The 21,429-nt window shown below is 41.6% G+C and overlaps 1 protein-coding gene across 2 annotated transcripts in view; it reads right to left on the bottom strand.

The window, feature by feature from the left end:
- Nucleotides 1–4,448: 4,448 nt before the first annotated feature.
- Nucleotides 4,449–21,429, bottom strand: part of NT5DC3 (5'-nucleotidase domain containing 3) — a 65,805-nt gene continuing 48,824 nt past the window's right edge. For both annotated transcript variants that reach the window (XM_044277290.1, XM_044277291.1), the window contains exons 8-14: nt 21,013–21,115; nt 18,657–18,758; nt 11,641–11,722; nt 11,446–11,532; nt 9,943–10,083; nt 6,703–6,767; nt 4,449–5,335 (exon numbers count right to left, since the gene is read on the bottom strand). In XM_044277290.1, the coding sequence (XP_044133225.1) occupies nt 5,074–5,335; nt 6,703–6,767; nt 9,943–10,083; nt 11,446–11,532; nt 11,641–11,722; nt 18,657–18,758; nt 21,013–21,115 (842 nt within the window). In that variant the 3' untranslated portion in view covers nt 4,449–5,073. The remainder of the gene's footprint in view (nt 5,336–6,702; nt 6,768–9,942; nt 10,084–11,445; nt 11,533–11,640; nt 11,723–18,656; nt 18,759–21,012; nt 21,116–21,429) is intronic.

Raw genomic sequence — 21,429 nt, 5'->3', positions numbered from 1 at the left:
GGTTCATTAGGTACAATCACCTTTACAATATATAAATAAAAGTAAAAATAAAAATAAAACACACACGGGAGCAACTTCTTACTCCCTATTGTCAGGTCAAACCCTTTCAGGTGTCCGCTAATATCCGTATTCAATATATACATTCAGCCTTCTTATAGGGATCAATCCCCCAAATAGTTTTCTCATATCCTGAAAGTGTTCCAACTCTAACTATTATAATCCTATCATCCTATGTATTCCATCCCCTCCTAGATTATTCTACAGGTATTATCCGTCTGCTCCCGGAACATCACGCAGATGTTCACCGCCCACTTTTGGAGCGTCCGTTCATTCTTGGGGCGTCACTCAGTTAGTCTCCACCCACTCTTGGAGCGTCACTAAGGCGGACACCGCCCACTTTGGTAGCGTCATTCAGGTGTTCTCGACCCCGCCTCCACCTCTGACGTTCCTATCACGAGACGTCATGGACCAATAGGGCAGCCAGGAACCCTGACGTCACTCAAAGGTCCTTAGGAGGCCAGGTAGAGAACAGCCAAATGGTGCCACCAGTAGCTTCGTTTACAGTAAGCATGGTTTTAGGTCAAACTCGATGTTGAGCCCACTGGGTTGTAGGGTCCCTAGCTGGTAAATCCACTCCACCTCTTTTTTATTGATTTGTGCCAGCGAGTCCCCTCCACGCCAGTGTGGCCCAACAGTTTCAACTCCAGAAAACTTTAGCCCATATGGGGCTAAGTTTGGAGGAATATCTGGCAAGTGCTGGCTGTGTGGTACATGTAACAACAATCTACCGTATTCTTCATATGTCTCGGCTATGGGGTAGAGTGGCAAGATAAAAGCCTTTTCTTAAGAAAAACGTCCAAGCCAGATGCGAAAACACATCTGAAGTCTCTTAATTGCATGTGGGAAAAGGTGTTATGGTCTGATGAAACCAGAACTTTTTTGCCATAATTCCAAAAGATATGTTTGGCGGAAAAACAACACTACACATCACCAAAAGAACACCATACCCACAGTTAAGCATGGTGGCAGCAGCATCATGCTGTGGGGCTGTTTTTCTTCAGCTGGAACTGGGGCCTTAGTTAAGCTAGAGGGAATTATGAACAGTTCCAAATACCAGTCAATATTGGCACAAAACCTTCAGGCTTCTGCTAGAAAGCTGAACATAAAGAGGAACTTCATCTTTCAGCATGACAACGACCCAAAGCATACATCCAAATCAACAAAGAAATGGCTTCACCAGAAGAAGATATAAGTTTTGGAATGGCCCAGCCAGAGCCCAGACCTAAATTTGATTGAAAATCTGTGGAGTGATCTGAAGAGGGCTGTGCACAGGAGATGCCCTCGCAATCTGACAGATTTGGAGTGTTTTTGCAAAGAAGAGTGGGCAAATCTTGCCAAGTCAAAATGTGCCATGCTGATAGACTCATACCCAAAAAGACTGAGTGCTGTAATAAAATCAAAAGGTGCTTCAAGAAAGCATTAGTTTAAGGGTGTGCACACTTATGCAACCATATTTTATTTTTATATTTTTTCTTCCCTCTACCTAAAAGATTTCAGTTTGTTCGTCAATTGAGTTGTTCAGTTTATAGGTCACATTAAAGGTGGAAAAAGTTCTGAAATGATTTATCTTTGTCTCATTTTTTTACATCACAGAAACCTAACATTTTAACAGGGGTGTGTAGACTTTTTACATCCACTGTATATCCATTGATTTGACATACCAACGGCTTATTCCATTTTCCTCTATAGTTCCGGGTACAGTCTGTAAAACAGACCCTCAATCCGCCCAAAAGTATCAGTATAGCAGTGATGTATGCGGTTTTACTTGTTCCAGAAAAAGAATGAGCCTAGAGCTGAAACGTTATGTTAGGATGCTAACCAAGAGAATCCCAGTATAGACTGTTACACTACGGCCATGAGTTTTCAGATTGATCAGTCTGCTATATAAAAGTTTATTCTATAGCCTGTTCTTATCGTCTTGTTTGTTCTGAAAAGGCATTGTGTGGTAGATAGCCGGGAAAACTCAGAAAATAAAATTTAAAAGAAAAAAATTATAATCGCACACCACGCAAAAGATAATGGAGCATGCACAATGAATTTTAAAATCTGTTCCACACTCTTAGATCACATATTCCATTTTGGCAGCTTCCACCATTGTTCTGGAGAAGTTATACTGGTCTTGTCATCTCATTATACAAAGATTAGGAGGACTAGGAAAATAGAAATATTACTTTGAGATATTCACAAATCTCAGACATTAAAATCCCCCCCCCCCCCCATAAATTTGAGCTCACTAGAATATCAAAAACTAAAGACCTATCATAAAAAAATTATCATGAGGGTAATTTATGTCCATGTTGCTTGAGTCTGGGTTGGTGTAATGTGCATCAAATCTATCAAGCATCACATTTTAGAAATGTGTTGCATCTTTAAATAGGTCTAGAGAGGTAACTCCGATTTTTACCATCCCTCACACTAAATGTTAGCCCTCCACAGTAACCTCATTAGGCTACCTACCCACGATGCGGATTTGTATGCAGAAAATCAGGATAAAAAAAAAAAAAAGTGATAAAACCACACATAAATCCGCACTGTTTAATGTCGTTTTTGTTGCAGATTTTAGGCTTACGTTATTTAACAACCCCATTGAAATCTATGAGAATAAACACTATATAGAACGTTCTGAGTTGCACAAAACAATTGACATGCTGTAGTTTTTAAAATCCGCACTGAAGATCGATTGCTGAGTGTAAAGAATGCGCAAAATGTACATGAGATTTGGCAAATCTCACTCACTTTGCCTGTACTGTATGATGTTTTGGTGTTTCTACATGGAAATCTGCACAGAGAAACCCGGTGATCCAAATTGTGTGAAGTTACCCTTACATGCCAAAGTGTGAACACACATTTACATATTTGTTGCATGAAAAAAAAAAAAAAAAGAAACAATTGTTCAGAGGCAAGTATACATTGTAGCAAATCCAGAATAAAATATTCTAGATTTTACAAGTCAAAGCAGTGCATGAAAACAGTACGTAAACAGGATAAAATTCCATGTTGTTCTTACCCTCTCCTGCCTCGAGAATCCATACCACTAACAGCAAAAAAACAAACCATAGTAGAGTACTAGAGGACTGGCAATAGTCCAGACCTGATGGGGCAGGATTAATGTTTGATTCAGTTGGTCACTGCTGACAGCTCTTTCAATTAGGCCACACAAGAGCAAGCTCAATGCAAGAAACTCGCAACGTTTTGTGTGGGGTCCCCCTCTGACTGTCAGTGCAATACAATAGATTCCAGGACCCTTTCACGCGGACGAGAAATCCGCACGGGTGCAATGTGTTAGGTGAACGCATTGCACCCGCACTGAATCCGGACCCATTCACTTCAATGGTGCTGTGCAGATGAGCCGTGATTTTCACTCCTCACTTGTGCGTTGCATGAAAATCACATGTTCTATATTCTGCGTTTTTTGCGCAATGCAGGCCCCATAGAAAAGAATGGGGATGCGTGAAAATCGCAAGCATCCCATCCGCAAGCAAGTGCAGATGCGGTGCGATTGTCATGCATGGTTGCTAGGAGATGATCGGGATGAGCAACCCCATTAATGTCTAATCACTGTATTATTTTCCCTTATAACATGGTTATAAGGGAAAATAATAGCATTCTTAATACATAATGCTTACTAAAATGTGCCTTGAGGGGTTAAAAAATAAATAAATAATATATATATATATATATATATATATATAAATATGTTTAACTCACCTCATCCACTTGTTCGCGCAGCTGGCATAGTCTTCTTCTTTCAGGACCTGCAAAAGGACCTTTGATGACGTAATTGCACTCACCACGTGGTGAGCGCAGTGACGTCAGCGCAAGTCCTTCTGAATGACCTTCAATAAGCAGGACCTGCGCTGGCGTCACCGCGCTCACCACAAGGTGAGCGCAGTTACGTCATCGAAGGTCCTTTTGCAGGTCCTCAAAGAAGAAGAAAGAAGACTATGCCGGCTGCGCGAACAAGTGGATGGGGTGAGTTAATTTTTTATTTATTTTTTTAACCCCTCAAGAAGAAAGAAGACTATGCCGGCTGCGCGAACAAGTGGATGAGGTGAGTTAATTTTTTATTTATTTTTTTAACCCCTCAAGAAGAAAGAAGACTATGCTGGCTGCGCAAACAAGTGGATGAGGTGAGTAAATTTGTTATTTTTTCAACCCCTTAAGGCACATTTTAGTAAGCATTCTGTATTAAGAATGCTATTATTTTCCCTTATAACCATGTTATAAGGGAAAATAATAAAATGAATAGAACACCTAACCCAAACCCCAACTTCAGTGAAGAAGTCCGGGTTCAGGTACCACATTCAGTTTTTTCTCACTCGCAGAAAAAACTGAACATCGGAACGCAATCGCAGTCAAAACTGACTGCAATTGCGTGCCTACTCGCGCGGTTTTCCTGCAATGCACACGCAACGCATCCGGAGCAAATCCGGGATGCCCGTGTAAAAGAGGCCTTAGAGTCCCACAGCATTATAAATCATTATAATGCTGTGCAATCCTGTCAGAGGAGCGGAGGGGAGAACAGGACCTCACACTGACACACACTGCAAGTTTCTTGGCCTTACTCCAGTGATATCTCATTTCAGATTGCTATTAGGGCAAGCCAGCTTAGGGCTACATAGGGTATTGATTTTTACTGCTGTACTTGCTTACATATTTTGCAGAGCATAGTCTTTTAATACAAAGTCAACCATCATAAAACATCTTAATAAAATGCATTTCCAAACTACTTGAACTCTATCATTGTAAAAATAGCTGCGTCATGAAGAGAACACAAAATGGAAACACTCTCAGATGAACCAGTAACGGCTCTAAAAAACAACATAAAAACAATGCTGCAGTCAGCATTCATATTGTGTTCTAAATACTTGTGGCACTACGCACTCCAATAAAGCTGGTAAAATCGAGTGTTACGAACAGTCAGCCACATAACATGACTTAGAAAAGCTACATTCAATCCATCATCCAATTTCAGCCATAACGGTGCATGGCAGGAGACCAAGCGAATGGTAATCACTTCAGCTGAGCACTTTCCTGTAAGAATGGGATGCCGAAGGTACCGGGGTACTGCTGCTCAGAATAAATAGGGACTTCGTGCTGTAGTGGTGTTCTCTTCGGATAAAACGTATGATGCAGGTCATAGTTCAGTAAGCAGCTTAAGGATTCCATGTAAATATCAGCAAATCGAGAGAGGCGTCTCAAGAAATAGGTTGGATTATGGTGAGTCCGGAATATACTACCAAAACGAGGGTTAAAGATATTTCTTGCCATGTCCCTAAGGTGGAGAGAACAATTATTAGTCAGTAGCATTTATAACACTGTTTCAACATACACCTGTGTGCAGAAAGATAAAAGACATGGTGATGAACACCATGGGGGGAGACTTATCAAAACTGGTGTACCGGAAAACCGGCTTAGTTGCCCATAGCAACCAATCAGATTTCAAAGGAGCTCTGAAAAATGAAAGGTGGAATCTGATTGGATGCTATGGGCAACTAAGCTGGTTTACCTTTACACCAGTTTTGATCAATTTCCCCCTATAAGAATAGAAGTAAACCTGTGTTGAACAGCAGGTATTTTAGGAAACAGTAACATGCGTCTATTTGTCCTCCTTGTAAAGTGTTACATTTTGTGGGGGAGACTATACAATACAGATCCCTAATGTAGAGGCTTGTGTCCATCCAGGCTTTATTACTGCTCCAATCAGTGCACAAACATTTCCAATGTCATGGTAGAATTTTTGTATGATCCCTAAACAGGGGATCTAACCATGTTGTGTTCAAATCTTAAAATTGAGTCTAGGGGTAAAAGAATGAGAAGACATGACTCATGCTGGTATTTGAGTAATCCTCCACCTCTTCCAACTCCAAACAGCAGAAGACTTCCCTTTATTAGCCGAGCCCTGGGTGTCGCCCTTACAACTTCAAAATACAAATGAGCCAATAGGAATGTGACCAAGTGGTTTAGCAAAGAGCGACATATATATCCTCACAGTATGCATCTGGACCCAATTAGGATACTTCAGGCGGGAAAACCAGCAGAGGAATTCCTTGTCTAGATACATGACGTCCCCTCTGTAGCCATCTAGCTTTTATACCAAATATTGCACCCTAGGTATGACCAAGATTTTATTATGCTTAAAGGGACACTGACAGGCCCAATAACCATAATTAGCTGTACATATCCATGCACAGGTCTTCTAATGTGCATTTAAAACATATAAGTATCCCCCTGTCCACATTATGAATACAGTTAACTCACGTTTTATAACCTGAAGTAATCCCTGTTCTTTCTGCCCAAGGAGCGGGGTTTCAGCTTCTCTTGTGCCCAGAGAAGCTGAAACCCCGCCCCTTGGGCAGAAAGAACAGGGATTACTTCAGGTTATAAAACACGAGTTTGCAGTATTCATAATGTGGACAGGGGGGATACTTATATGTTTTTAATGCACATTAGAAGACCTGTGCATGGATATGTACAGCTAATTATGGTTATTGGGCCTGTCAGTGTCCCTTTAAGACAATCCTACTATATTAAAAATGAACAGCAATTAATAACTATCAGGTATATGTTCCATGTCATCTTTACCATATTAGAGTGGCTGGAGAGGAAAGTTGGGTCTGATCACCTGAAAAATAAAATTACCTCATCTCTTGCCTTTCACTTATCCAATCACGTAAGACCATTTGTGACTCGGCATCTCTGTAAATCTATTTAAGAAACAGACATTTAACACTGGAAAATACAAATGTTTCTTTAAAGTGGTCATCTGACCCCCTTCTTCCCCCAGCCAAAATTAAGAGCTGGAATGAAATAAAACCTACTCACTGTTTACAAATTCCAGCTTTTGGGTACCATTCTGGCTTCTTTTGTTCCCTGTGGACTGGAAGTGTGACGTCACGTCCATTGTCACATACACCACTGCAGTCATTCACTGGTCTTAGTGGTGACATGTTCCGGAGTGGCACGCCACCATTGAGGTCAGTAATTGTCTGCAATGATGCACGTGACAATGGATGAGAAGTTGTGGTGACAAGACCCTCAATGCTGGAACAGAGCAGTGGTTAACAGGCGAGTAGGTTTCTTTCTTTATTTTAAACCTATTCCAGTCCTTAATTTTGTCTTGGGGGTCAAAAAACTCCTTTACATGCGAGACCTTGTTAGGTAAAGTAGGGCAACGATGTATACATACAAACACTAAAACTGTGCCTCATTGGCTTTTGGCACTCAAGTAACCTTTTTTTCACTTGCTCCACAAAAATAAACTGGCTACTGCAATGGACACTGTGTCAGAAGTCAATTCATGCATGATCTCTGTGCCTGAAGCCCTGATGGCACTACATGCTCCTGTACGTAGTGCCATCCGCACGATCCGGCTGTAACACGCCGACATTCAGATCCTGTACTGTAACAGAAAACAATCAGTTCCCTGCCATATAGAAACCCTGAACACAGCATTTATTTGAGTGCTGGGCAATCCCTAATGGGGCCGTCTGCTTTAGACAATTCCTATTTTGTTAGAAGTGCCTCCTGATAAGCTTATAACATGAAGTCTACCTGATAAGACCCCAGAAACCAGCTGTTATCTGTCTGGAAAGATCTGGCAACAAGTTAAAGGGGTTGTCCGGGCTCAGGATAGGTCATCAATATCAGATCGGAGGAGGTCCGACAGCCGACACCCTCGCCAATCAACTATATGAGGAGATGGCCTACGCAGTGCGCACGAGCCGTCTCCCATCTCTCTTCCTGCTCGCCGCTGCTGTCTATAAGTACCAGCGAACAGGAAGAGAGGTGGGAGACGACACGTGTGAACTGTATTTCCTCATACAGCTGATCGGTGGAGGTGCTGGACCCCCGAGGATAGGTCATCAAGATTAAAAGTCCGGACAACCCCTTTAAGTAACTTCTTCAGGAGAACCACAACAGGTAAAATAAAGCACTTTCTGGTACTGGTCCAGGGGATGAAAAAGTAGTAAATTATTTTCTACTCCCTGTAACAATAATAGGAAACCCTGTACAACCACCATTGTAAGCTCTCATTCTGTAGAACATTTACTTTGAAACACAAAAAATGTAACACCCCTAGTTACTAAATTAATGTTAAACTGCTTTCAGCAGGAACCAAGACAACCCGAATGCATGACACAACTACCCCAAGCATAATTTGATCCATCTCTCTCAGCGAGGAGGAAGTAAAGGTCCACAGTAATTTAAGGGTACTTTCACACTTGCGTTTTTCTTTTCCGGCATAGAGTTCCGTCACAGGGGCTCTATACCGGAAAAGAACTGATCAGGCATATCCCCATGCATTCTGAATGGAGAGTAATCCGTTCAGTTTGCATCAGGATGTCTTCAGTTCAGTCGTTTTGACTGATCAGGTAAAAGAGAAAACCGTAGCATGCTACGGTTTTATCTCCGGCGAAAAAAACTGAAGACTTGGCTGAATGCCTTTTTTTTTCCATAGGAATGTATTTGTGCCGGATCCGGCATTCAAAATACCGGAATGCCGGATCCGTCCTTCCGGTCTGCACATGCGCAGACCTTTAAAATCGAAAAAAAAAAAAAAAAAAAAATGATCCGTTTTGCCTGATGACACCGGAAAAACGGAACCGGTATTGCAATGTATTTTTCAGACTGATCAGGCATTTTTCAGACTGATCAGGATCCTGATCAGTCTGAAAAATGCCTGATCAGTCAGAAAAAATGACATCCGTTTGCGTACAGTTTGCCTGATCAGGCAGGCAGTTCAGGCAACGGAACTGCCTGCCGGAATCAAACAACGCAAGTGTGAAAGTATCCTAAAACTGTAAATTCTCCTGACTTATTTGTTTTAGCAACTACTTTCAGCCCTCTTGTAACAATTCTGGGGAATCTATTCTTATGACTCTACGATATGGCATTCCTTTATTATTGCTGCAAGAATTTATGAATGAATTAGGATCCATCTGAGCGTTTCCAGTTGGAGAGGTGTCAGACTGTTCAGGGACACATCGCAAACCGGTAAAACCCTTCTGGACCTTCATTACATACTGCTAGTAATTCATTCCTAAACTTCTACAAAAGAAAAATAAAGGAATGGCATATCTCAAGTAGTTTCCAAAACAGACATGAGAGATGAAGTTACGGGTCCTCTTTATGTCTCCTCATACACTACCCCCTACTGAAAGTCAATATATACACTAAGGCATATATTCTAAGGGTACTTTCCCACTTGCGGCAGAGGATTCAGGCAGGCAGTTCAGTCATCGGAACTGCCTGCCGGATCCATCAAAACGTATGCAAACTGATGGCATTTGTTATATGGATCAGGATCCTGATCCGTCTGGCAAATGCAATGAAATGCCGGATCCGTCTCTCCGGTGTCATCCGGAAAAACGGATCCGGCATTTATTTTTTTTCACATTTTTTGCAGTCTGAACATGCGCAGACGCAAAAACTGATCCGTTTTGCCGGAACACTTGGGGCCGGATCCGGCATTAATGCATTTCAATGGGAAAAAATGCTGGATCCGGCATTCCCCCCAAGTGTTCCAGAATTGTGGACGGAGATAAAACTGCAGCATACTGCGGTATTATCTCTATCCTGAAAAGTCAAAACGACTGAACTGAAGACATCCTGAACGGATTACTCTCCATTCAGAATGCATTAGGATAAAACTGATCAGTTCTTTTCTGGTATTGAGCCCCTAGGACGGAACTCAATGCCGGAAAAGAATAACGCTAGTGTGAAAGTACACAAAGAAGTTTTATGTAGATCACTGGAGGTACACCTTAATGACTTTGGAAATAGCTAGCAAAACATTAGAATGCATGTTACCTTTGCAGGGTTAATATATAGTCAGTTTTACAGAAAATAAAATGTACCACCATTGTATTTTCTACATACCTGCATTCGTTCAAGCAAACCAGTTAGACCCTGAAGCCAGGCCATAGTCTGAATATACTCAGAGTTGTTCATGATGGTAAGTTCTGATTTCAGCTCAGGAATAATGGCTCCTGTTCTCCACCCATGCTTTAATGTTAGGTCCTAGTTAACAAGATTAACTAAGGTTAGATTTACAGATTCCTGAATTGGGATCTTCACATTCACATACAAATGTGATCTCCACATATCTAGCTAGTGTTCCCCGCTTACCCTCCCTTCTGTCTCCCCCCACCGTCTAATGTCTTCTTCTCGGTGTCTTCTTTTAAATGTATATTTTTTGTATTGTTATATTGATGGTTTCCACGCTGTAGCGTGAATTATTATATTGAGAATTAGTTGCTTCATGTGCTCCAAACCACTGCATGAACACATGGTTGTATCAAATGATACTGTAAGAAAATGTTGTACTTAAACAGTCAAAAACTTTAATAAAACGTTAAATGAGAAAAAGTAAAGCCTTTATTACACAGGCTGACTGAGCAAGCGATTGTGGGGAGGGAACAATCGCCTGCTAGCTGGCGGAGGAGACCACTGCTATAACATGCAGAGTTCTCCTCTGCAGCATGGGGAGGAGTGATGATTATGCCATCGCTCGTCCCCATGCTGAACAGTGGATTACCGGCAGCAGAGCGTAATGAGACAGCACGATAAAAAATAAAATAAATAAATTGGCAGGTAGTTTCTAGGAAAGTGGCGGACCTGCAACGGGCTTCAGATCCGCAAAACACGGACACCTGCAACGGGCTTCAGATCCGCAAAACACGGACACCTGCAACGGGCTTCAGATCCGCAAAACACGGACACCGGCAATGGGCGTTTCGCATTTTGTGGACCGCACATTGCCGGCACTTAATAGAAAATGCCTAATCTTGTCCGCAATTGCGGACAAGAATAGGACATGTTCTATTTTTTTTCGGGAACGGAATTGCGGACCCAGAAGTGCGGGTCCGCATTTCCGGATCCGGGCGGTCCCATAGAAATGAATGGGTCCGCAATTCCGTTCCGCAAAATGCGGAACAGAATTGCGGGTGTGTGAATGGAGTCGAACTAGTGCAATTTTTTGGGTAGCAAATTTTTGGGGCAGCTAAAAAAGGTCTCTGAAAATGGTAATATGTCACATATACAGTGTAGGGTACAGTGTAATATAAGCATAACAGAAGCTGATTTCACCAGGCATAAGGCTCATGCACACGCCGATGTTACATATCAGTTAGTGGTCCAATATGTTAAAATCTTCAAACTGGATACCATCTAGGATTATTACCAATCACTCAATGTAAAAAGGTGTTTAATATAACTCTTCCAGTTATGCTCAAAATGTTCCCTTTAATTATTTTTTCTACTACAGTTCTAAATAAATGTAGTATTCTCCAACAAGTTACAGCATCTACATAAACAGAGCAGTGAAGATGCTGAACTGCATTTATTTTTATATATCGTAGGTAGGAAGTACACAGGTCTTACTGCCAGATCACTGTAAATGTGATCACCAAAGTATAACACTTTTGATCCTCGCCAGCCGGTGAGCTTCAGAAATTCAAACAGGTTGCCCTATAGAAGACAAATGCAAAAAAAAAAAAACTGTAAGAAATTACACTGCCCATATACTGCAAACCCTTAAAAACAGTTGAAATTCAAAAAGAAAGCTACACAACATACCTGCTTGTAAATCATTCCTTTTTCTAGTTGGTGAATTTTATCCCACAGTAAAACACCTCGATCTGTAACCTTACGGAAAGGTCTAAAGAAAAAAAAAATTATTATAGGTTAAAAAAATTATATCACTGCTGAATTAAAATAATTTCACTGTAGTACAATAGGCTTTAGGCCTCATGTACATGTCTGTACCGTGTTTTGCAGTCCGCAAATCGCGGATCTGTAAAACACGGATAACGTTGCGGAACGGCAGGTATGACCCTCAATAGACCAGTCCTATCCGTGTCCGTGATACAGACAAGAACAGGACATGTTGCATCTTTTGCCACCCCATTGAAGACCACATCCGAGCTGCAAAAAATGTGGCTCGGATATGGTGCATGAGGCCTTTAGGCATCAAATGCACTAAATGAAAGTCTAGAGCTGGTGATATACTTAAAAAGTCATGTGTATGGGGTTTCACAACAGGCCGCTAAAAGTGGATGGGGAATGGGAGAAGGATAAGGCATGTTGAATTTTAACATATTCAATTGTGTTCCTGTAGTCTTATGCCTCACTCCTGGTTTTGGCTCACAATCACTGATGTGTGAGGCTTTAATCACATGTTTTTGTAGCAGCAATTCATTCTGATGGTAGGCCATCTATAACAACATTCTAGAATTTTCCTTTAAGCCTCAAGTGTAAACTCATATTAAGCTTTCATGACCTACAGCTATGACAAGTCCAGCACTGACTGGCAGCCTGGATTCCTAACAGCCAAGATTGGAGAGAACTCCAATCGTATTACTTTAACCCCCTATATTCTGTAGCCAATAGCGACCACTGCATCTAAGTGGTTAGACCGAGGTTGGTGGCTCTCTTTGTCCCCATCACCTACCCCTTGCCCTGGGCCGCAAACACAATCGTGGGTGCCTGCCAGTTTTACACTGACAGGACATAATGCTTTGGTATACCAAAGTATTAAAAAATGAGATGAACTTAATTGTTTTTGCATGTGAACAATATGGGCAAAACCCCAAAAATGGCAAATTAATCTAAAGAAACTATTACATAAGCCGGCTATGTGAACAGAAAAATAAAAAAGTTATGGTCGTCTTAATGCATCGATGCTAATAGAAAAATAAAAAAATTAATCATACGGGCCTTAAAGAGCATCTGTTACTATGATCAACCCTATTAAACAAGACATACTACCTGGCAGGATTGATCATGCCGAATTCAACACTACTTTCCTTTCTGCAATCAAATGTTCCGTCGCACAGAAATCCTAACTTTTACACATATGCTAATGTCATGATCTGAGATGCCCCTGCTCTGAGATCTGAGCTGCGCATGTGCCAACTGTAATCTTGCCAACGCACAAGCACGATTTCGGGTCTAAGTATCAGAGCAGTGAGGATGCCTAGCCCTCTCAATCAGTGCTGAAGAGGAAGTGACAAGGAGCGACAGGAGGTGAAGCAGTGCTCCGAGAGCCTAGCCTTGCCCCTCGGTGCTCTAACCATCTTATTAGCATATTAATAAATTATTTCTCTGCAGTGGTACGCCCGAACCTCTATTAAACACAACATGGTGACACATGATGTTTAACTTCACAATAGGCTAAAGAAAAATGAATGTCCTAATGTCTTTTTCTGTATGCTAGTTTTCTAGTAACTTTACCTATTCTTTACACAGAATAAACACAGCATAACAATAATAGCAATATAAATAGTTTCAGGTCCAAAGGCTACCATTAACTATTCATCTAAAAACACGTGACCAAGATTAAATCAGTTATGGTCTGTGAAACTATTCCGACCATTAAGCACTGCATCAATGCTACCGAGCAAGAAGCACCGTATGACTTATTGTGAAACTATCTTTGTGCCAAGCCTTGAACTTCATAATGGTGTCTGCATGTTGACTGATCCTAGACGCACTGAAATTATCGAATGCCAATTTTTCTACCTGTTGTGTTAGGCAATTCCATCCTATACTCTACAGCAGGCATCCTCAAACTGCAGCCCTCCAGCTGTTGTAAAACTACAACTCCCACAATGCCCTGCTGTAGGCTGATACCTGTAGGCTGTTCGGGCATGCTGGGAGTTGTAGTTTTGCAACAACTGGAGGGCCGCAGTTTGAGGATGCCTGCTCTACAGCATGATCTGAGCCACAAGTTTAGCTCCTATAGTAGGAAAGATACCAGCACTAAAAACTCCAAAAGAAACACTTGAAAGGTGCTTAAATGGACACTTTATTCAGAAAAGAGGGGGTTTTTTAAAGTCCTCTTTTTAATTTCAGCAATGTTATACTATTGAAAATTCCCAAACAATACTAAACATTGCAGTGAGCACAGACAGATAAAACTCCTACATAGATAGTTATCTACTAGTATGATAGTATGTAGAATTAGTGTAACATGGTGACAGCTCTATTGTTGACTTTATAGGCTTAGATAAAAGATCTCCATGGAATAACACTGCACTTATCTAATTATGTCACTCATTATACTTCCCTCTCTGATCAGTGTGAATGGTCTAAGGCTACTTTCACACCAGCGTTCTTGCTGGATCCGGCAGGGATCAGCAAAAACGCTTCCGTTACTGATAATACAACCATCTGCATCTGTTATGAATGGATCCGGTTGTATTATCTTTAACATGGCCAAGACGGATCCATCATGGACTCCATGGAGAGCCAATGGGGGACAGATCCGTTTTCTATAGTGGCAGATTGTGTCAGAGAAAATGGATCCGTCCTCATTGACTTGCACTGAGGGTCATGCCGTCTTGCTCCGCATCCCAGGACTGAAAGCAAACTACATGTTGCGGTTTGCTCTCCGGTATGGGAACACAACCAAACGGAACAGAATGCATTTTGGAACATTCCGTTCTGTTCAGTTTTGTCCCCATTGACAATGAACTTGGACAGAACGGAAGCGTTTTTTTCCGGTATTAAGCCCCTATGACGGATCTCAATACCGGAAAACTAAAACGCTAGTGAGAAAGTAGCCTGAAAAAGTCAAGCGAGGCTGTTTGCAGTGTCCAATATGGAAGAAAGTGAAAGGACAGGAAGTAGATTACATGGAATGACTTCAAAAAAGTATATCCAAAAAGCGACCTAACTAAACTAAATAAAAACTGGCTGTTACAAGCTGCCCACAGAGGTTTATGGAAATGCCAGGGGGTAGGAATAAGTGTTCTACTGTCTCAAAGCTTCTGGATTCACATCCACACTGTTCAGTACTGCTGTATAATGTCCTCCTTGCTGCTGTTTCTGAAGGTTTGCTTCACCACTTCCAGACCGGGCCATTTACCCCCTTCCCTACCAGGCCTAATTTAGCTAATCTGACATGTCACTTTATGTGGTAATAACTTTGGAACGCTTTTACTTATCAAAGCCATTCAGACACATTCTCGTGACACATTGTACTTCATGTTAATTGTTTTCTAATGGAACCGAACCAGAGTTCGGGAAATTGTTTTTTTTACAGTACAAATTAATTTATGAAGTTACTGCGCGAAGTCTCGCAAAACTTCGCAAAGCAATAACTTCGGCTCATGAGAGCCAATACATTCTAATACTGTACGGAGCTCCTGCTCCGTACAGTATTAGAACGAAGTTTTATGCGAATCGACTTCGGATGTTTCATCCGAAGTCGATTCGCTCATCCCTAATAGTGATGTCTCATAAAATATTGATTAATTAACATTCCCCATATGTCTTCTTTATGTCGGCATCATTTTAGTAATGTAATTTTATTTTTTTAGAAGGTTTAGAATTTTAGAAGCAATTTTTGAGTCACTTTGCGGGGTTTAAATAACAGAATCAATCCATAAATGACCCCATTTTAGAAACGACACCCCTTAAACTATTCAAAACTGGTTTTAGAAATGTTGTTAACCCTTTAGGTATTCCACAGGAATTAAAGCAAAATAGAGGTGAAAAAAATGTCAAATTGTTTGCAGATTTTCCATTTTAATAAATTTTTTCCTTGAACACATCAAGGGTTAACAACAAAACAAACCTCAATATTTATTACCTTGATTCTGCAGTTTGCGGAAACACCCCATATGTGGTCGCACACCGCTGTTTGGGCACATGGCAGGGAGCAGTAGACAAGGAGCGTCATATGATTTTCAGAGGGCTGATTTTGCTGGAATAGTCTTTAGGCACCATATTGCATTTGACGAGACCCTGAGGTATCCCCACAGGGAAAACCCCCCAAAAAGTGAGCACATTTTGTAAACTACACCACCCCAGGAATTTTTAAGGGGTGTAGCGAGCACTTCACTCAAGAAGGGGTGTTTCATAGAATTGAAAAATTTATTATTATTTATTTATTTTTTTACAAGAAAACAGTGCTTTAGGCCCAAACTGCTACCCACTTTCTCCTGAATACAGTAACACCCCAAATGTGGTTGTAAACTGTTATCTGGGGATAAGCCATGGCTCAGAAGGGAAGGAGCGGCATCTGGATTTTCTAACATGGTTTTTAAAAATGATACCTTTTTTAAAAAATTTTGTTCAATGAGCTGCGTAAGGGCTTATTTTGTGCGAAACAAGCTGTAGTTTTATTGGCACCATTTTTGGGTACATTTGGCTTTCTGGTTGCTTTTTATCTCATTTTTTGGGAGGTGAAGTCACAAAAAAAGCAGTTTTGTGTCATTTTTCAACATTTTTTTTTTTAACACCGTTCACTTGATGGGGTAGATCAGTGGTGATAGGCAAACTGCGGCTCTCCAGCTGTTGCAAAACTACAACTCCCACCATGCCCTGCTGTTAGCTGAAAGCTGTAGGCAGTCTTTGCATGCTGGGAGTTGTAGTTCTGCAACAGCTGGAGAGCCGCAGTTTGCCTATCACGTGATATTTTTTATAGATCCAGTTATTACGGACGCAAAGATGTCTTTTTTTTACTTTTTACACAATAAAAAAATTTTTAGTAAGAAAAAAAATATCACGTTTTTGTGTTGCCATTTTCTTAGAGCTATTTTTTTTATTTTTCTAGCTAAAATTTTGTGTGAGGGCTTGTTTTTTGCTACTATTTTGGGGTACATACAACTTTTTGATTGATTGATATCAGAGGTCGTACGACATTTTTGCCTCAGTTGCAGATTCTGTTGAAAGACCAGACAAAAAAACCTTATATGCAACACTTTTTTTGTCTGGTAAAAAGACAGGATCCTGAACGGAAAGTAACCGGATCCCATCATAGTTGGCAGAGTCTGTTCAAGTTCTTCCCTGTGGGGTGACAGGAGGAGGAGGGGAGCAGGGTTACTAGTGGGGTGACAGGAGGAGGGGGAAGCAGAGAACTGGGAGACTGGATGGAACCATAATTGGGGGAGGGGGGAATCACTCCCTTGACTGACAGGCCGAGTTTTTCACTGCCACAGGCCCGGGGGCAGCACTTCTCTCATACTGGGGACTAGTCACATGAGTCCGCGGCTCCTTAGCTCTCCAGCAGCCCGGTCATGTTTGCCAGTGTCCTTGGGCAGCACGCCCCGCTCTCTTTACTACAGCCACCCCCTGGAGCCGGCCGCTCCTCCATCCAGCAGCCGCCAGCTTCCACCCCTTACCCCTGCCCGTATCGCTCTGGCACGCCAATAACTAATAACAAAGCTCCTTTCTGTAAGGAGCTTTGTTATTGGTTATTTCAGGCACAGGCAGCATCGCGGCCTCACTGTGCTGATGAATGTGGGGGAAAAGTCTAAGACAGGGATCAGCAACCTCTGGCACTCCAGGTGTTCTGAAACTACAACTCCCAGAGTGCTCCATTCACTTTCATGGGAGTTAGAAGAACAGCAGAATTGAGAAGGCTCGTTGGAAGAACGAGTGAAACGTTTTCAAGAAATCTACAGTAAGTTCAGTTGCCTATTCTTTACAGATATACCATGACCTGGATAAATGAGAACCTTCACAGACAACAGCTGAGCCTGTTTGCATGCTAGGTGTTGTAGTTTCACAGCAGCTGGAGTGCCGAAGGCTGCTGATCCCTGGTAGTATTAGTACGCCTTAGACGTTTTCCAGGGAGTAAAATGGCCTGAACAAGCGTCATAGATGCTTGTACAGGTGTTAGTGCGACCTCGGATTGATATTATGTTTTTTGTGAGGTGAGATGACTAATAAAAGCTTATTTGTTTGTTGTTTTTTTTTTTTTTTTTTACACCATTCACTTGATGGGGTAGATCATGGGATATTTTTGAAGAGCCAATTGTTACGGACGCCGCGATACCAAATATGTCTATTTTTATTTTTTTACATTTTACGCAATAAGAGCATTTTTAGGAAAAGAATTTTTTTTTTTTTTAAACACTATTTAACGTCTTTTTTTTAAACTAATGATTTCTCCTGTAACTGGAGCTGTTACACCCAGTTACAGTGTAAATACACCCCCCAGAGAGGCTGTACAGCAAATCACAGCGCTGTACAGCCTCAGTGCAGGGCTGATCAAGGTCTGTGGAAGACCCGGCAGCTCCTGCACTCCCCGTCACATGACCACCGGGCCGGGACAGGAGGCGGCAGATCGCTTCCTCGTTGAGCACTGTGTATACAGCAATCTAGAAGGCAGGGACACCCAGGAACGGTCCCTGCCTCCTCCTTGGGGTGCCCTGCTGACAGCGTGCAGCTGCCATCTCCAAAAGGACGTTCAGAAATGTCCAATCAGAGATAAACCCGACCGCCCAGGATGATATAGTCAATGGGTGGTCAGGAAATGGTTAAAAGAAACAGGGGAGCATGCTCTCCCCTTTTCCATTTGTGCTGTGTAAGGAAATCTCATGAAAAACTGGCTTAGTGCCATAGCAACCAACCAGATTCCACCTTTCATTTGTCTTTGGGAAATGAAAGGTGGAATCTGATTGGTTGCTATGGCACTAAGCCAGTTTTCCTTTACACCAATCTCCTACGTTTCTACAAAATTAATGTTAGTTTATCTATAGAAGACATCAAAGAAAAGTCACTGGGGATGGGTACACAAGTTAAAACGGAAGACATTAAGCTGCTTTATGGAGTGAAAGGTGAAGAAAGTCAGGAACAGTTACCTCCTTTTGTCATTGAAGAAATTTGGCTTGTCAGCTTGAACAATGACAACATCAAAGAGATCTCTCCAATTTTTCCCCACAATGAAATTCATTCCTTTGTCTCTGAAAACAAATTATCCAAAATTATATAATTTTGCAAACACATGGCCAAGACTCGAAGACAATACCATGTCACCATGTTCCTAGTCCTAAAAGGCATCTGTCAGCAGTTCTGTACCTATGACACTGGCTGACCTGTTACGCTGGGTTCACACCTGAGCGTTCTGAAAGGAGCGCTCTGTATGCGCGATTGTACCAGCGTTTGCAATCGCGCATACAGAGACAAGCGAACGCCCATTGTCGCGCGTTCCCAAAAGTCTATGTACGGGAACGCGCGACAAGACGCCCCAAAGAAGCTCATGTACTTCTTGGGGCGTCGGGCGTTTTACAGCGTGATCGTACGCGCTGTAAAACGCCAAGGTGAGAACCATTCCCATAGGGAAGCATTGGTTTCTCCTTGTTGAGCGTTTTACAGCGCGTAGGAACGCGCTGTAAAACGCTCAGGTGTGAACCCAGCCTTACATGTGCACTTGGCAGCTGAAGGCATCTGTGTTGGTCCCATGTTCATATGTGTCCGCATTACTGAGAAAAATATCTTAACCCTTAGGGGACCTTGAGATTTTCCGTTTTCGTTTTTCACCTGCATTCCCAGAGCCATAACCTTTTTATTTTTCAGTTTACAAATACTTACGAGGGCTTATTTTTTGCGGGACAAGTTGTACTTTCTAATGACACTACTTAACATTGCATATGATATAATGATGAGCTGTAAAACAGTCCAAATGGGGTGGAATTGGAAAACATTATGAAATTCTGCCACAATTTTATGTTTTTAGTTTTTTTTACAGCATTCTCCATGCGGTAAAATTGACCTGTTACCTTCATTCTGCAGGTCAGTATGATTACAACGATACCACACTTACATAGTTTTTATTGCGCTTTAATACTGAAGAAAAAAAAAAACGTTGAACATTTTTTTTTTTTATCGTCATATTCTGACCCCTATAACTTTTTTGTAGTTATGCGTACAGAGCTCATTTTTTGTGGGGTGATCTGTACTTTTCAGTGTGCTGAAACTTTTTTTTAATCACCTTTCATTAAATTCTTTTTGGGGGGTGAAGTGACAAAAAATGGTGAACTGGCAATTTTTCATTTTTTTTCCCGTTACGCCATTTTTAATAGTATGGGCATTTTCGCATGCAGCGATACCCATGATGAGTATTTCTTTTTTTTATTGGCCATAAAAAGGTGGTGGTGATTTGAACTTTTAGATATTTCTTTAAAATACTTTTTTACTTTTAAGTCACCCTGGGTGACTATAACTGGCAATTATTAGATTGTCCATTGTGTTCTGTGATGGATATATAACCACCTTAGAACACTAAGGGGGTCAATAATCAAAACAGAAATATGTCCAAATTAGAACACAGGTCCTTTGCTCAGCAATGTGAGACTTCCCCCCCACTCATGCCAGGTCTAAAAAAGGGGGTGTGGCATGAGCGGGGCAGACAGCTAGGAAGCTGACTTACATTTAGAAGGGACGGTGGATCCGCGGAAGTTATGTAGAGGCTATAGGGGTTATTAAGACCGGCGTCTAAAACACTGATCTTAATAAATGTGCCCCATCATTTACAATATACTAATACAGTGCTGCCACCTGCTGGCCTGTATTGGTATATTCTAGTAATAGTTAGCGAAGCCTACTTGAGGCTTCAGGCTATTACTGTAACACAGCAGCTTCCCCCATCTCAGCCAGGGAACACTGTTATGGGTGCAGAAGCGCACAGCTCCCGCTTCCGGACTGCTCAGATGCCGTGGCCAATGTGACCACAGCATCTGAGGGGCTGATTGCAAGCATCCACTGCAGGTCTCTGCTGTTTGAAACAGCAGAAACCCCGACGGCTATGGCGCCACTGCACGTACAAGTAGGCGCCATCTTTAAAGTGGAGATTGCCAAGAGGTTAATATATGCAAATGAACTCCGCTCTCTCTGCAACTGCTGTGTCCTCTGCACTTTGATTGACAGGGCCAGGCAGTGAAAATGTCATCACTCCTGGCCCTTTCAAATAAAGTGAAGAGGGTGGGGTAGTTGCAGAGAAAACTGATCCTCTAAGAGTAATGGCAACACCCCTGTTGCTCCTAGAGGCTCATTTGCATACATGAAAACATCATTTTTCTCAGCAATGCGGGCACATATGAACATGGGACCAACACAGATGCCTTCAGCTGCCAAGTGCACATGTAACAGGTCAGCCAGTGTGATAGGTACAAGTCTGCTGACAGCTGCCCTTTAACACAATTGATAATGATCACTTACACAAAGCTACTCGGGCTGTTTGTTATGAGAAACATCTTTTTGCCGTTATTTGCCAACTTTGTCAACACAGCTTGTGTTTTCTCCCCATAGCAAATAAACCTCTCTAGAAAAAAAAAATATATATATTAATGAAACAGATCTACACATACATTTTACAGGCTCAAAAAAGATTTTAGACCAAACGCACAGATCTTTTTTTAATTCTGGACCAAATAACTATTGAAACAAATGCATATGTTTTTGTATTTTTTATTTTATTAATTACTGTATATTCTATTCCTCAGAATTTCCCCTTTTACCTAATTAATATGAATGCTCATCAATATGTATTAAGTGATCCACTGCTGTCCAGCCTTCTTAGTATATATAATTCAGGCTACTTTCACACTAGCCGTTTTACTAGATCCGGCAGGGTTC

This window comes from Bufo gargarizans, chromosome 2 (genome assembly GCF_014858855.1).
Source record: "Bufo gargarizans isolate SCDJY-AF-19 chromosome 2, ASM1485885v1, whole genome shotgun sequence".
Classification (NCBI taxonomy): domain Eukaryota; kingdom Metazoa; phylum Chordata; class Amphibia; order Anura; family Bufonidae; genus Bufo; species Bufo gargarizans.
Note: the sequence above shows the minus strand (reverse complement) of the source record. Positions and strands in the feature narration are given on the sequence as shown.